The sequence below is a fragment of the Miniopterus natalensis genome, chromosome 17 (genome assembly GCF_054644295.1).
Source record: "Miniopterus natalensis isolate mMinNat1 chromosome 17, mMinNat1.hap1, whole genome shotgun sequence".
Lineage (NCBI taxonomy): Eukaryota > Metazoa > Chordata > Mammalia > Chiroptera > Miniopteridae > Miniopterus > Miniopterus natalensis.
The window spans coordinates 43,419,410-43,436,418 of NC_142097.1; the positions used below are offsets into that span (position 1 = coordinate 43,419,410).

Sequence of the window (17,009 nt, forward strand, 5' to 3'; positions counted from 1 at the left end):
CGCCGCCTTCCATCTCCAGGATATTATCACCTTCCCAAACAGAAAGCCTGTCCCCACTGAACACCAATTCCCATCCCCCTGCCCCCAGCAAACACCTCCCCCCCTTTTCTCCTCTGTCTCTGACTATGACTGTGACTGTTCCTTATGAAAGAGGAATCACACAATATTTATCCTTTGTGACGTGCTTACTCCACTTAGCGTAATGTCTTTCCTGTTCATGTTGTGTGTGTCAGAAGTCCCTTCTTTTTTAAAGGCTGAATAATTCATTTTGTATGTGTTTATCACATTTTGTGTATCTATTCATCGGTCAGTAGACACCTGGGTTGCGTCCACTTTGGGGGCCATTATGTTTACTATACATTTTTAACATCTAGTTTTTAACTATAATGCCAACCAAAAATTATTGCATATTTCTTTAGGTTTATTTATTTATTTTTTTGATAGATTTCAGATCTAAAAGACATATTCCTTGAGGAATTCAACCATGTATTTTATTCCATCTAGTCAGAATATATCTTTAATTTACATCTCATAATTGCCGTGTTTCTTAATAAAGAGAACAGCATCTAAAGGCAGGTATAGAATGAGTGCTAAGGGGTGATCCGCTGGAGCCAAATGTGGGCTTCTGCCACCTGGGAAGGGCAGTGGCAGAGGAAGTAGAACCAGCGCCTCATGGTCTGAGGTACAGTTTATATATGAGGTGGTGAAACAGTGGTACATGATCGATATTTTCCTCATGGGTTAAACCAACTCCCACTGTCAGCCCATTGACAGTGCAGTTTTTATTCTGTTTCACAAAGCCAGATAATATTGCCATAGCTCATTACATTCTTTTCTGTGGGCAAACACATGACAGCTTTAAGAGCTGACAGCTGCAATTCCCTGGGACACCAAATGCTCTTCTGAAGTCCACGAGTTTATTTTTTACACTGGAAAGTAAAACAGCTCTCTTCCAACTCCACTCGATGTGAAGAGGAGTATGTGAAACTGCTGTGTGTGTTGTCACATGAAGTTTGCTCTTTATTAGACAAAAAATTTTATGGGTAAGGAACGGTTTTGGAAAATCATGGCATGTTGTGGATCTCATTGGATCCTGGGTCAGTTCTATAGTTGCTTTAAAGACACAAGCCTATGAAAAGCTCAGAGAAGACAGACCTTTCAAAGCACTCCCAACTGTCTTGTTTGCCTGGGGCTTTAAGAAACTGGCCTGAAAGATTTGACCTTCGAGGCTTATTGACAAGGTGTCTTAAGTATCAAGATCTCCTTAGAGATGTGCATGCCTCTGGGTTTTCCAGCTAGTGTCCTTGACTTCTCTGATGGGGGTGGGTTAATGCTTTTATTTTTGCAATAGAAAACATATATAGACACGTGGAGATCTGGACGCCTATCATATTTAGAGCTAAGCCATCAGACAGTATGTGGTTTGCTTTCATGTTTATTTTTTGGCCACCAAATGATACCACTTTAATGGTTGAAAGTGAATGCAAGGAGAGTAGAGGTGGAGTTGATATATAAATGTTGTGCTGGGCAAGTATAGGCTGAGTTACTTTGCACACAGGGAACTGTACAAATGAAGGTTTAAACAGAGAAGAGGTGGGCGAGTGAGTCAGTGGCGCCTGTCTTGGCCTGGGCCTGCCAAGCCTGAGAGCAGCTGTGAGGCCCATCAGCTCTGTACACGGTGACGACTCGTCTTCAGCAAACTCATCCTTCCCGTTAAATGTGTGCTGTTCGTTTTACCGTTGTATGAGTTTTACCTAGTCTGTTTAAATTTATAATAAAAATAACTGGTCAACACTAAAGGTCCAAGAAAACTTCTCTTTTGAAAGGGGTTTGTGTGGTGGTCAAGCTTTATAAGCAGTTTCTCTGAGTTAGAGGATTTGCTTGCTTTGATTAGCCCTAGTCAGCCAGGTCCTTAGATCAGGTTCTGTTTGAAACCCAACCAGAGGTCGGGGGAAGAGATAAAGGTTCTCGTGTTACTCTCTGTGCTTCTCTTGAGAGGCTGGTTGGCTCAGCTGATTTAATGGGCAACCCTTCTGTTCCGTGAATGAGCAGGGATAGCCTTATAGTCGTTTTCATTGAGCTTTGATGGTGAAGTGAGAGTGGAAAGTAGGGATGTCTGTTTTCAGCTTCCAGGTCTGGCTGATCCTTGGAGATTAACACAGTGCACACACGCTGACTGCTTTTTCAGTAGTGGAAAAGTCTTTTACGTTTGTGATTCTCCTGGTCTTGGTTTCTTTTCGTGAAGGAAATTTTTGAGTCCTTTGTAAATAGTCCTTAAATACAACTGTATCGGGTCTTTAACAGTGTAGAACTTGTAGAGCCATTCAGTTTGAAAATGTTGGTCGTGTACACAGGAAGCAGAGTAGGTCTGGATGCCATAGGGGGTGGGAAATGATTCTAAATTAACAGGTTCTGCCTTCAGAGGCCTTACCTCCTGGAGCGGCTTTCTGGGGCATCAGCTTGCTGCAACCGAACCGTGCCTGTGGGCTCTGCTCTTGCCCAGCATGCAGTCCAGTGGGAGGCCTGGTGCCCCAGGCCCCTGGGGATAGATGGGTCCTGCTGGGGAGCCACGATTTACGAAACACTTAGAGAACTTCTAAAGGTCTGGGAATGGCGAGCACTCATGGAGTGCTTCCGTGCCAGTGTCTCACTCACTGCGCGCACCGACTGTGGGGTGGGCTCTCTCCCCAGCTTTATTGAGATACAGTCGACATGTAAGTTTGGATTAGTTTAAGGTGTACAACATAATGATTTGACGTGTTGTGAAACGATCACCACGAATTTAGTTAACACCATCATCACCGCACATAGGTACACATTTGCGTGTGTGTGATAACTTTCAAGATTTATTCTTAGCAACTTTCAAATGTACAGTATTGTTGACTGTAGTCACCATGCTGTACATCACATCCCCAGGACTTACTTGTAACTGTAAGCTTGACCCTTTTGTAGACTTCTGTCTTGCCTGCTTTACAAATGAGGAAACAGGTTTGAATTGCCGATGCAGTGACCGTCCCTGACCTGCCGCCTCACCTGCTCAACGGCGCAGACTGCCCGGGTCCCACAGCCCGCCTGCGGCTTCCCGCCTCCAGACACACCGATCGTTGCAGTCAGCCAGCTGCGCTCAGACCTGGTTTCCTAACTGGACAGGGCCAGTTTGTAGCCTTCGCTTTAGAATTCTCCCCATTTCTCTTCCCCAACCCCACTCTCCCGCTGATCTGCCTGTGACCTGGTTGCCTGCTGGGGAGAAGACCTTCCCCCGCAGTACCCCATCTTTGGTGGCTCACAGAAGGGTTGGATGGGAGCCTGGCGTTCAAGGTGAGGCCAGGCCTCTTGGCACTCGGGCTCTCCCGTGGCTCTGCTCTGTGCCTAATTGTGCCTTAGCCCTAAGTGACAGTGCTCCGGGAGTGGAGGGAAGGACACTGTTGAATCAGGCGTGCTAACGGGGGGGCCAGCCCCGCAGGCTGAGCTTGCACTGGCCCGTCTAGGGGCTGGTGCAGGGTGCGGCCGTGGTGGGCCGCCAGCGAGGTCACCCGGGAAGGCTTTGTCCTTAGAACAGTAGCTGAGCTCCCAGGCCTGTGGGAACAGCAGGCTAATGTTTACATGTATTCCGGCCAGGATGGGAGCCGAGCGATTAGTTTCCTGACAGGAGGTCTTTCCCTTCCCAGTGTATTGTTTCTCCTCTCTGTGGAAAATGTTAATACCATTAGCATGAAGCCCACAGGCTGCCTGCAACCGGAACCTGTCAGGCCAGTGGTCACTCAGCCCCCCTCATTGTGAGGGCTCCGGGGCCATGCTGTCTGCTCCCAGCACTGAGCACGCAGCTGACTGACAGTTACGTAACGAACCAGTCATACATTTCTTGTATTTATTTCATACTACAAAGGGAATATTTTACTTTTAATACCTAAGTTGAAATAAGGTCATTTCTATGTCTGTCTCTTTTCTTTCCCGTATAGAAGGAAGGAGACCTCTATGATATTATTTACAACTAGTTCCTTTTTTTTTAAGTTGGCTAATAATAAACAAAATAATTGGTTTCCAGCAAAGCCTCATGAGGCTTATATCTCATGTTTTTAGGGCCATGAGGAATGTAATTATCATTTTAGTCTGGTGAACACATGCATTTTTTGGGGGTGCATTTTCAAAGTATAGTAAAAAAGATAAACATCAAATGAAAAATGTTAGTTTCTGAAGCTGTTTCTTTTAGGAAGTTTCCCTTTCTGTTCTGTGCGTAGCCTCATTGGTTCCTGGACTGTGAGTGGCAGTGTCTTTAGCCTTTGTCCCTTTTTCCCCCTGAGAAGCTCATGTGCTCATGGAACAGTGGCCACACTTATGTTGCTACTCCTCCCCGAGGAAGTTTTTTCCATTGATTTTTAGAGAGAGAGGGAGGGAGAGGGGGAGGGGGAGAGAGAGAAACACGGATGAGAGAGACGCATCGATCGGTTGCCTCCTGCACGCGCCCTGACCAGGGCCAGGGATCCAGCCTACAACCCAGGTACGTGCCCTTGACTGGGAATTGACCTTTCGAGCCTTTGGTATGCAGGCCGACGCTCTAACTACTGAGCCACACTGGCCAGGGCCACCCCAAAAGTTCTTTCTGCCCCATTGTACTTTCTTCTACCTACTCCTAATACACCTCCACCTGTAGGCAACCAGTGATTTCTCTTACTATACGTTAGTTTGTCTTAGAATTTTACCGAAATAGAATCATACGTCCTCTCTTTCTCTTTGCCTAGTCTCTCCGATTCACCATAGTTATTTTGGATTCATTCATGTGTGCATGAATACATAGTTCGTTATGTTGTATCGCTAACGAACGTTCCATTGGCTGGATATACCATGATTTATTTATATATATTGCAGCAGAAAACATTGGCTTTTAAAAAAAGGTAATACTTTTTCATTCTGTAGATTTCATTTCTAAGATTTTGGATCTGTTAGAATTGAGTAAAATCTATAATTTATTTTAAAATCTGTATTAATATTTGTAAACTAGAAAATAAATGGATACTTTTCAGACTGTCAGAAAAGAAAAGCAGTTACTAAAGTTATATTCCAGCAGAAAACAAAACTAGATCTGTGAATTTTGGATCCAAGAGAGGGGAGGGATGAGTAGAGAGAGTTGTACAGGAAGGGAGCTTGCCTGTGGGGTGTGGGGTAGGGCTTCCAGAGGCAGGGATGTGTGTGTGGCCTGATGGTGGCCCCTCTGCCACCAGAATCTCTTCAAAGAGCCTTTGAGCCACCTCAGTAAGCTGTCCTTGAGAAAATTAACTAATGGTTACTCTTAAATTAGCTTTAGGATTGCTGTGAGCCCAGACAGAGGCCGCTCTTTTTTTTTTTTTTTTTAACAAATTTACTGATGCCAGAAGTGTGTTGTTTTTTCTTGTGTGTTTTTTTCATAAATTATGATTGTCTTGGTCATGTGCATGTATTACTTAATTTAAAATACAAAACAAATTACAGAATTTTAACTGAGACTTTTGTCAACTTGCCACATTTTCTTGATATGTTGTATTGTTTCTTTGAGCCACTGGCAACTTGTAAGAGAGACTGAAGACATTGCTAGCTTTTCATGTACTGATTTCCCAGAGCAAAGCCAGAGTGGCTTATAAGTGAGTTGATGGTCATGTCTAGTGCCCTAGACTCTCCGGGTGGTTATATGGAAAGCAGCTGGCTTAGCTTGTTGGCTAAATTGATGTGAACATAGTTCAGTTTAAAGGTAGGTTCTTTAAATGGAACTACTTCTAAATGGGTTTTCCTGGCAGGATGCGTATTAAGCTCAGTAATTCTGAAGTTGAAATGTCTTTGCTAAAAGATGGGTTTTTTTCGCACAGTACAAGCTTTTAATGTCAAAGTTACATGCAAAGGTTGGCAAAAAACTGAAGGCACTGTTGCCAAGCTTCCAAATTGCCAGTTCAGAGATCCCTTTTGAAAGAGGAAGAGTGGGCGAAGGAAGGTGGGAGGAAGCGAGTTACCCAGAAGGCCGCTCTCCTCTCTGCGCAGGTGGGGAGCCCTAGTCTCGTTCTTACTGTTGAGACACTCGCTGTGCTGCAGAGAGAGACTGAGCAAATGACTCCAAGCAAAGAACATTTCCCCGCTGACCAAATCACTCCTGGGCGAGTTCATTGTGTTTGGCCTTTTCTTGATTTCATAAATGTTGAGCATGATTAGGAAATGACGTGATAACACTGCAGATAGTTTGTGAAAAATGAGAAGACGTTTGGAAATTATCTCCTGATGCTGTGATTGGATCCTGTAGGAGTTGAACATGGGCTCCTCTTTTAGAGAGTTCTCAGCGCAGAGGTAAAATTGCGAGGCCTGCTGATGTGCGCTCTGTGGCCCAAACAGAGTTTGCAAAATAGGGAAGCTTCACCTAAAAACCCAGGTTGCTGGCTTCTCTTAAAAACCCAGAAGCTTGGACTCTTGGCTGGCACCTCCTCAGAGCTACAGTGAGCTGGCTGGCAGGTGGCCCTGCGAGAAGGTGCAGGTCCCTGCTGAACGGCACACCTGGCTGGCCCCCTTGGTCTCAGAGCTTCGTGAAACTAAAATCTGTATAAATTTTCATGTATAAAATGTGACAGTGTCATATTTAATCAGTTAATTAGTTTATGTGTGGACTTCTCCCCTCCCCTGGGTTACCTTTTCTTAACATTTTCCCCAACTTTTTATTTTGAGAAATTTCTATTTATAAAAAGTTGACGGAGTGAGCTCCTGTCTACATGCCAGTTGAATTACCACATTGCTTTCTCTCTCTCTCTCTCTTTCTCTCTCTCTCACACACACACACCCACACACACCCCATTTCTTTGCAGAACCATTTGAAAGTAACCTGCTGTTATCATAACTCTCTCCTGGATAAGTCATTGCCACACCCAAGAAGTTTCACACCAATAGACTAAACTATTCACTGTGTGACGCACGCTCGCATCTCTGTGAACGTTCTTTGTGGTGATTTTTATTTCGCCGCAAGAGCCGTGCAGCATCTCATTTGCTAGCTCTGTTGCCTTCACTGCCTTCATTCTAGACCGTTCCTGCTTTTAGTTCATCTCCGAGATACTGACACTCTTTTCTGAGAGCCCCAGCTGGTTGTTTTGCGGAATGTTCCGTAACCTGGATTTGTCTGATTATCTCCTCACTTTTGCTGTGAGGACATCGGTTGTGTGTGGTCCCGTGACCTCACATCAGGCTGTCAGTTGTCCTAAAGCCTGCCGTTTGATGAAGGTGATGTCTGCTAGATCTTTCCATTATAGAGGCACCTGTGTCCCTTTGTAACTGCCCCTTTTCTTTGTCATAATATGCAGGGTGGTGATTGGAAATGGTGGCGTCTCCTCCATAGCCACCGTTCAGTTCAGCAGCAGCCGTAGCTGACCCTTGTCTGGACCACTTGTGAACAGTGACTTCCCGGTTCTGTTGCTCCTTTGGCCATTAGGGAACAGTTTCTGCAAAACCTCCTCCCGCCCATTTTCCTGGAGTATCACTATGGTTTGTAGGGCTTTACCACCTTTTTTCTCTCTGGTGCTCGAATTATCCCAGAATTGGTGAGTGGAGCCCCATTCAGGTTGGTTCCTGTGGCCTTGGACATGTCGTTTTCTGGTAACAGACACTTCAGGCTCCCCTCGACCTTTCCTTGCTCCAGACTTGTAATCAGCCGTTTCTCCAAGAGGGTCCTTCTTAGTAGAGAGTGGTATTCAGAAACCAAGATCTGGATGCTGCTGAGGTGGTGCTGCGCCTTGGTCCTTCCTATGGAAAGAGCCGGAATGTGTATTAATGTTTCTAATATGATTGGGATGTTTCTGTTTTCAGAGGCTGCAGAAACTTCATACATTGTAGTGCCTGCTGGAAATCGAGGGGAGTGGTACCGATAAGGATTTCAAAGATTAGAGTGAGGTCAGCTCTGCACAGCCTTCCTTTTCCGTAGCTCTCTAGGAAGGGAGGGTTTTCTGTGCTGACAGTGTGCGGAATTCATTAGCCCTACAGGTCTCTGAAAGACAGCGCGGCAAGTGAGCGTGAGCGCAGAAGCAGGCTGGTTCCTGGTTTACTTAGTAACCTTTTACGCCATATTCCAACAGATGTTAAGAACAGCATTCTTGTTTCAGGCCTCGGGGAAGGTCCTTGTTCTCCTGGGGATACAGGACTCTGGATAATGCCCCTGGTGGCAGGCACAGGAGCAAGCGGGAGGAATGCAGCGGCTTGCTGACCACCTTTTATACTCACAGAGTTTTGGAGAGAAACTTGCTGGTTCCCTGGGCCAATTGCTCAGTAGCCTGCATACCTTAGGTGCCACCTGGTGGGGGCAGCCAAGGCAGAAGCGAGTGTCCGTGAATGTGAGTCTACAGGGACGGCTCCATCTGCAGGGAATGGAAAGTTTTTACTGTGTTTTGGATTCAGGGCTAGGCTGTGTGAGTGATGCCTGTGCTCTCTGTCTTTTGGGGATTTAAAGGATGTTGTGGGTATTTTGAAAATGATCCAGTAGGTACTTAGATAGGAGAGAGCCTAGCTGAGGTTGTTTTTTGGTAAGTGCTTGCTTGTCCTTGTGTAACTTAGAAAGAATTGTTTTGTTTGAAGCCCTGTACTCTCAGTTTCTTAGTGCGTCATAGTGCTGGAATGTAAAAGTCAGGGTTTTATGTAGTACAATTGAGAAGTCCGTTTAGGCAGTTTTCAGTGTTCGGTGTCAGGACAAGCGCTAGTCAGAGTTTTCCCTGTGATCGTCCTCCTGCGCAGTGCTGCGCACTCCTGCGTCTGAGGGCCTCATGGAGACTTATCCGTGGTGCGATCTGAGCAACTGAATAAACTTCTTAAATGTTGTTTATTATAAAATGCATTAAGAGACAGATATTGTTTGATTTATCCAGGTTATAGCAGTCATGGGATCCAGAGTATACTGTTTGAGTGGAGGAAGGGAGTTCAACTCCCATAGTAAAAACATTGTGAAAATAAGTATAATTGTCTCCACATGGGTTTTGCAACCCCCTCGAGACCATTGTGTACTGATTCTCACGTGAAGTTTCTAGAAAGGTGCCTCTAGTCACATGGCCGAGTTCCCTCCTCCCCACCCCTGCTGTTGAAGGGGCTATTCTTCCGCCCTTGAATGGCTTCTGCACCTTTGTCAGAGTCCGTGTATAACTCCGCGCTGCCCACTGGTCTGCGAGTGTCTCTGAGCTCCGCACGGTCTGCCTCGCTGTGGCTTGTAGAGTGAGCCTGAGTACCGGACACAGCGATTCCTCCCAGTTCACTCCTTTTCAGAATTGTTCTAGCTTTTTCGCCTTTCCATATAAATTTTAAAATAACCGTGTCTGTAGTTACAAATAACAGCCTAGCTGGGATTTGGATGGACTTATGTGAAACCTCTGTATCCACATGGGGAGAACTGGCCTCTTCACTGTGCTGAGCATCCAGTCCCTGACCAGAGAAAACGGATAGTCCCTCTTTCTTAGTGGAAGCTGAGGGTGTGAAGATGGAGGCGTAAGAGATGCTTTTACATGGGAGAATGTCCGTGAGAAACTGTCAGTTCCTCTTTTCCCCACTGTCCCCAGGCCTACGAAAGGAGGTTTCCTACGTGTCCACTGATCCCGATGTTTGTGGACAGTGACACTGTGAATGAGTTCCGGAGTGAGGACGGGGCAATTCACGTCATAGAAAGACGCTGCAAGCTGGACATAGACGCACCCAGGCTGCTGAAAAAGGTAGGTGACCCAGGCCCGAGGAGGCGCCCAGCCAAAGAGAACCCTGCATACGGCTGCTCCTGTAGTCAGGTGGTACTAATATGTCCTTTCTCTTTCTTTTTTAAAGATCGCAGGAGTTGACTATGTTTATTTCATCCAGAAGAACTCACTGAATTCTCGGGAACGTACTTTGCACATTGAGGCTCATAACGAGACGTTTGCGAATCGGGTCATCATTAAGGAGCACTGCTGCTACACCGTGAGTACCGCCGTCGGCGAGCACCCTTGCCTCGCTCCACGCCGCGCACTGAATCTGGGGGCTTCTTCGTCAGACACTCACTCATCTTCCCGCAGCGGGGCAGCAGGCAGCAGGCGTGGTTTACTCAGAGTGGAGGCGGCCAAGTGGTGCCTTGAGCTGTGAGTGAAGATTGCTTCACTGTGCTGCTGCGTTGCTGGCCCCTGCCCACACTTTAGAGACGTATTGAAGGACCCACGAAACCGTGACCTCTGAGCAGGGTGCCGAGAGCATTAATCTGCCTACAGCTGCACTCTTACCAGCGTTTCCAGAACTTCTCCTACCAGATTGTTAGAATAACTTCCCAGGTCTCTGCTTCTCCCTAACCCTCCTGCAGAATATCCACACTGAGTCCTGAGCGATCCCCCGACTGTGTCAGATCATGTCTCTGTCTCAGAGCCAGCAGTGGCTCCGCATTGCACTCAGAGGTCATACCTCTGCCAGCCGGCCTGCCTTGTGTACAAGCCCGCACCTCTGGCTGTCCTGGTCACATAGGCGTGCTCCCTGGGGACCTTCGCCCCAGGTGCTCCCTCTGCCAGGAGCTTCTGCCCCAGTCCTCTGCTTGGCTCCCGCCCCCACCTCCTTCATCCTTGCTCAGATCTCCCCTTGACGAAGAGCCCCGAACACCCCGTGTAACTCTGCAGCCTGCACCCCGCCAGTTTCAACCCTGTTCCATCTTTTCTTTCCCCATAACACTTATTCTCCAGCAGTGATAGTTTCTTGCCTGTTACGTTGTGGCCAATTGTCTTTCTTCTTCTGTGAGACTGTCAGCTTCAGAAGCCAGGGATCTTTGTCTTGTTTACCACAGAGAACGCTGCTCAGTAAATACGGTGAATAAATGAGTGAACCAAGAATGACAGTGACGCTTTCATTGTAAAGTAATTCATAGAATATTTTAGAAATCTTATTTTGCTCTTTTCCTGACTTTGAACCTCTTTGTAGTGTTTCCATTTGGTGATCATATTATCAGTAAAGTATGTGTCTTGTGACCAGTGGACGGAGCAGATCATATTCTTGGTTGTCAGTGAGTTAATGGACTGTTTTCTCATTTATCTGCAGGTTCACCCCGAAAATGAAGATTGGACTTGTTTTGAACAGTCTGCAAGTTTAGATATTAAATCGTTCTTTGGTTTTGAAAGTACAGTGGAGAAAATTGCAATGAAACAATATACCAGCAACATTAAGAAAGTGAGTCTATCTTAGGATTTTATGGGAAAGGATGGTCAGGTGTCCCTGGGACAGTTGCAGCTGGTGGTCTTTCTGGGAGGCTGGGGATGGGGTAGGCAGGGATCCCAGCCATTTCTACGAGGGGAACTGCTCTGACCTTCTCCCGTGCCTTAGATCCCAGGGAGCAGAAGGCTTAGGTTCGGGTTCAGAGAATGCTGGTTGCCAATGAGGTGAGGAGGAGCGTGTAGCCACAGGCCAGGGCCATGGGTTCTTGGCTTGGACTTGCCGGGAAGGTGACAGTTGGGGTGAGGCAGGAGCCACTCGCTTACAGCAGCAGCCCGAGGTGCCTGCTCAGGACCTGCTGCTGAAGGCGCTGCTTTGGGAGGAGGCGCATACAGGCAACCCACTCGGGCCCAGCCTCGGCTCGGCTGCCCATCTGCCGTGGGAGAGCTTTCCTCCTGCTGCTGCTGCTGCTGCTGTGGTTGTTGTGGGATTTTGGGTTTGAAACGTCTCTGCTTGGGATTATGAGTGCTTTTTGAAGGCTTGTTTTATTTTGGGGGCTTTGGAAAGAGTTTGGATTGAGACCCAGCACATATCGAGTGCAAGTGTGGTAAAGCAGTGCTTTTAGTCAGTCATCAAGATTCTCTCTCCAGGTAGTATTTCCTAGACCTTTGGAGAGGAGGAAGTGAAATAAAAAAACAAAAACACACAAGCATTTGACTTTCCCCTATTTATTCCACAGTTCAGGTTTTATTAGTGTTACAAAAACCTGTGAGGGATGAGAAACTGGAATGTTGCATATATACTCACCTTCAAATTGGTTTGTCTAAAGGGAAAGGAGATAATTGAGTACTACCTCCGTCAGCTAGAAGATGAGGGCATCACATCTGTGCCTCGCTGGACCCCTCCCGCCCTCGCGCCCTCAGCAGAGATGGCCGCCTCGTGCAGGAAACGAGCGTCGCTGGCTGTTGTGGTCCCAGAAGCTGCGCAGAAGGAAGGGCTGAGCAGCGAGGCTCTCAGCACCCCGAGCGGGGCCTCTGAGCCTGCCACCGCGGGAACCCCCGACGGTGGGTTCATTCTGAGAGCAGGACCAGCCAGTGCCTGCAGTCGCTTCCTCCCTGGTTACTCTGCCCGCTCTGGGTCCCTTAGGACATTAGATCTTACGTAAGAAACAGGAGCTCAGTGCTGGCCTCTGCCTCTAGCTTATGTAACACGCTCATTTGATGTTTTCTCAGAATGAAGAGACCTAGAATTTTTTTTATTGGGCAGGAAGGCTTATGTGAAGTTATGACACCAGGAAGTGTTTTCCATTTATTTCAGTTGAAGGCATCTTTCTTGAATGTAGGGTAGCAACTAATGTTTTTAACACACTGTCATCACCTCTTTCATGCTCACTGTGTCAGGCACTGTTCTAGGCCTCTGTGAACACTCATCTAATCATGGTTCCTGTGGGGTAGGAAATGCTTCACTGAGGCACAGAGAACCTGAGTCACTTGCGTAGAGTCACACAGTTGTTCAGGGCAGGGCTGGCTCCAGAGTCTGCTTCCAGCTGCTGCACTGCACTGCCTTTCGTGTGTGTTACACACACACGCACGCACGCACACACACACACACACACACACGCAGGGCTGGCTCCAGAGTCTGCTTCCAGCTGCTGCACTGCACTGCCTTTCGTGTGTGTTACACACACACACACACACACACACACACACACACACACACACACACACACACACACACACACACACACACACACACACACACACACACCCCCCCCCCCCCCCCCCCCCCTTTTTCAGTTCTCAGAGTGATGCCCATTGTAAAATAAAACAAGAAAACTTTCCCACAGGAGCTGTGTTAAACCTTTGGTGTTTCTTTCCCCATGTTCCTCCTTCAGAGCTGACCTGTGCCATTCGCTGCTTTCAACAGGAGGCAGGTGGCCGGTGTTTCATTGGTTTGAGGATACGCTCTGTTTTTGTACCTTGTCAGTTTTCTTTGCTCTACTTAATTTCCTACCTAATTTTTGCAGTTTATGTTACTTTATCGTGGAAAAGATTTCTTGTATTCTTGAACACAGCTATATTCAGAACAGGTTTAGGTCCATTTGTTTCATTTCATAGTTTTATATCACACAAGTTCTTTACATAACTTTGAATTGAAAGTCATTAAATAACTGTTATGGCTGTTGTGTCATGAACAGTATTGAGATTTTGCACATAGAGGGGACCTGCTGGCAGTTAGGGAATAGAATAGATCCAGCACGTTTACCTGTGGCGTGGTCAGTGGTTTTATGCTAAAGGCTGTCTTTGAGGTGTCCTGTGGTGGCCGGTTTCTATCTGTGGTCCCTGTAGAGTCACTGAGTTCTGAGATTGGACCATGTCAGCTTCACTGAGCAGGGCTCTGGAGTACTTGCGGGTCCTGTGTGCTTTTGTAAATGATATCGTGTGACTTCTATTCCAGACAAACTGGACGCAGACTACATCAAGAGATACCTGGGTGACCTGACCCCACTGCAGGAGAGCTGCCTGATCCGGCTTCGCCAGTGGCTCCAGGAAACACACAAGGGCAAAGTGAGAGTCAGCCCCACGAGCATGCTGCTGTGGGAGCCGAGGGCCTGGTCCCGTCCACATTTCCTCAGAGTCCCTGGCCCTGATTGCCATAGCTGGGACTGCCCGGATCTAAAAGTTGCTGCATCTGTATCTGTGTGGCACCAAGTCCCTCGTGGCAGGTGCTGTTCTGTGTATAGTTAGCTGTGTTTTTCTGGAGTTTTACAGAGAATGATCTCACTTGACAACAGTTACATGTCTAGAAGGTTTGAAGGAGTTCACAGATTGTTGAGAAATTAGAACTGTTTGAGCTTTGATTTTGAGGTTTTTAGTAGAATTTTAGCCTCATAAGGAATCAGGTTTTTATAATAAGCCTCAGACTAATGGGGACTAGCAGCGAGCAGAGGCATATTTGTGTGTCTCGTTCATTCCCGGCATTACTAAACTAAATGGAATACTGTAGAGATATTTGGACTCGCAATGCTGGTTTTCTGAAGTTTAGGAGGGCTGATTTTAAACAGTGCCATAAAGCAGCCCACTCTTGATAAGAAGTGAGAGGAGGAAAGTCTTAGTCCCTTGGTAACTTGTTTTTCCGTTAGCAACTTTTAACATTGCTTAGGAACGTCTCTGTCTCCCAATAGATCCCCAAAGATGAGCACATTCTCCGGTTCTTGCGAGCCCGGGACTTCAACATCGACAAAGCCAGGGAGATCATGTGTCAGTCGTTGACCTGGCGCAAGCAGCACCAGGTGGACTACATCCTCGATACCTGGAACCCTCCCCAGGTCCTACAGGACTACTATGCGGGAGGCTGGCACCATCACGACAAAGGTAGTGTGAGCTCTGCACTCAGGATATGCCCGGAGACCCCCTTTCACAGAACTGTGGGCACTGTCCCTCCCTCTCGCAGCCTAAACAAGTGATGTCCAGTTCATCACTGCCAGCACTGCACTCCTAACCCACTGGGAAATACCCCCTCCCCCACCCAGGGTGAGGAAGGGCTGAGGCCCTTGCTGCTTCCTCATGGCTCATGTTGCCCTCAGGAAAATTCCTTCAGCTCCTTTTTTGATTACGTGGACTTTTTGGAAATACTTAAAAAACCAAAATGCTGAAGGCAGTTTTTTCAGGAGCGCAGTGCTAGGAGAAGAGCTTTTCAGAGACTTCTTTCTACACGTAGCTGTGAAAATGGAGCCGGAGTTTCTGCACCAGAACAGGGAGAACAGCAGCTCTGTCTGTGGGATGAGCACAGACATAAGCCACAGACAGTGACAGCTGAAGCCAAGGATGGCGTGTGGGCGGTTCATTCTATTGCTTTATATGTCACGCTGTGTGGGACAGCCTGCATTGTCCCAGGCACGCTCCCTGTTTCCTGACTCAGAGTGACAGTGGGCAGAGGGAATCCCAAACCTGGAGAGACCACAGGAATCCCTCCCACCTCCAGACCGGTCCCTTCACAACCGAGCAGCTCTGATGTGCCCCTTTTCGTGGCTTTTATCTTTCGTACCTCTCCAGATTAATTGTTTATTAATTTTTACTAGAAGCATATATTCCACTTTGTGATCCTCAGATGATTAAAAAGTTTGGTAGTAAGACAGTAACAAATGTATCTTACCAGTGTTGGGAGAGACTTTCTGTAAATCTTATTTTCAACAAGGTTTGGGAGCACAGAAAAGCCCTTTCTGCTTAAGTAGGACAGCTCTAGACCCACCTTCTCCTAGGGCCTAGGAGGCGGAGTTCACCAGGTAGTAGATACAAGGAGCAGGTGGGCCCGTGTCAGGATGGCAGCACTGACCCTCTGGCGTCTTAGTGTCCTTTCAACAGCGGCATCCATGCGTGTCCTTTCCGCTGCTCTCCTCCGGCACCGAGAGGCAGGGTCTAGGAACCACTCACTCTGGGACACACTGGCCATCAAGGTGGTTTCCCTCTGCAGCTGGCTCACGATGAGTTAGGTCCTCCCAGGCTCCACCCGTTAGGTCCCGGCTATAAAGAAGCAGAGTCAGCATGTGCCGGTTGCTGTGGGTTTAAGGTTTCTTCAAAGTCCTCATTTGTCTTGGTTCTGGGGGTGAGAATTAAGGGAAGCTGGCTTTTTGCAAATCCTGACATGACATTTTTGGTAGCCTGTGAGGCGAGGAACAATACACTGTTCACAGGAAAGCTGCTGTGGGTGCTCTGACACCCGCCGCTGGAAGGCGGAGCTCTGCTCGGCCCGGTGTGCAAGTGAGGAGCGAGCCCAGCGCGGCAGGCGGTGCGGGTGGTTAGAGCAGACAGAGGTGGGGCTCCCTGGCCCCTCATCTGTGCAGAGGTGTCCCCACCACCCTAAGCTGCTCTGTTGTTGGCTTTTGTTTTTCCCTTTTACAGTTTTTTGGGGAAGAATTTGGGGGGGCCTCCTGCACACACACGCAAGCCAGCTGCTGCTTCTCAGTAGGAAAGGGCTTGAAGCTCGTCTGGGGTATAAGACATGTTTTCCTGTCGGCCTCATGGCAGCACTGGTGCTGGTGATAATAGCTTCCTTCATCTCTCCTGCAGACGGGCGGCCCCTCTATGTGCTCAGGCTGGGGCAGATGGACACCAAAGGCCTGGTGAGAGCCCTCGGGGAGGAGGCCCTGCTGAGATACGTAAGTGCTCGTGGCCCAGGCGCCAGGGGCGTTTAGGCCTCACATGTCCTTTCTCTGCCAGCGGGGTTGGGATGTTATAATTGTCCAGTATAACAAGCATGCGTTGCTTTTGTAATCAGAAAGGAGAATCTATTAGTATATGTGAAAAACCTCAAAAGTGTGCACAGAAGTTATAAAAATGTTTTTCACGGGGAAGCATCAACCAAAATCACTATAGCCACTCAGGATGACCACCTGGGAGTTGATTCCGAGTCATCTTTGACCTTCACGCCCACATGGACTTGGTCCCTCCCCTGCCACCCTAACTCTCCTTTTCAGCTGTTTCTGACAGCAGACCTCTTCATGGTATTCTTTCCGCCGGCACTTCCTTGCTCCAGGCTCCCAGCATCTTTGATCTGGACGAGATAAATCTCTCTTTCCCCGTCCCTACTTGAGGCTTACCCTGTCTGCTGCCTCCTCCACGGTGGGCAGTTGTGAGGAGAATGCATTCCTTAAATTAAAAAACAAAACTTTAAAAGGCACAGCTATAATCCAGTCATCCTACAATATCCACTGTTGGCATTTTGCTGTGGACTCCATGAGCCCCTGTCACTGTGTGTGGTTATGCGTGCGTGCAAGCATGTACATACACGTGCACAGAACGAAATACAAAAGTGTGGGCAGAGCGCGTAAGGGGAGGTTTGTCTTCAAACAGTGCTCCCTCCAGCCATGCTTCAGATCA

General features: G+C 47.7%; 1 protein-coding gene across 2 annotated transcripts in view; it reads left to right on the forward strand.

The window, feature by feature from the left end:
* The window catches only part of SEC14L1 (SEC14 like lipid binding 1), a 34,637-nt gene that overhangs the window by 7,586 nt on the left and 10,042 nt on the right, over nt 1-17,009 (forward strand). For both annotated transcript variants that reach the window (XM_087826375.1, XM_087826374.1), the window contains 7 exons: nt 9,537-9,686; nt 9,793-9,924; nt 11,020-11,148; nt 11,960-12,194; nt 13,588-13,697; nt 14,315-14,504; nt 16,200-16,288. In XM_087826375.1, coding sequence (XP_087682501.1) covers nt 9,537-9,686; nt 9,793-9,924; nt 11,020-11,148; nt 11,960-12,194; nt 13,588-13,697; nt 14,315-14,504; nt 16,200-16,288 — 1,035 coding nt within the window. The remainder of the gene's footprint in view (nt 1-9,536; nt 9,687-9,792; nt 9,925-11,019; nt 11,149-11,959; nt 12,195-13,587; nt 13,698-14,314; nt 14,505-16,199; nt 16,289-17,009) is intronic.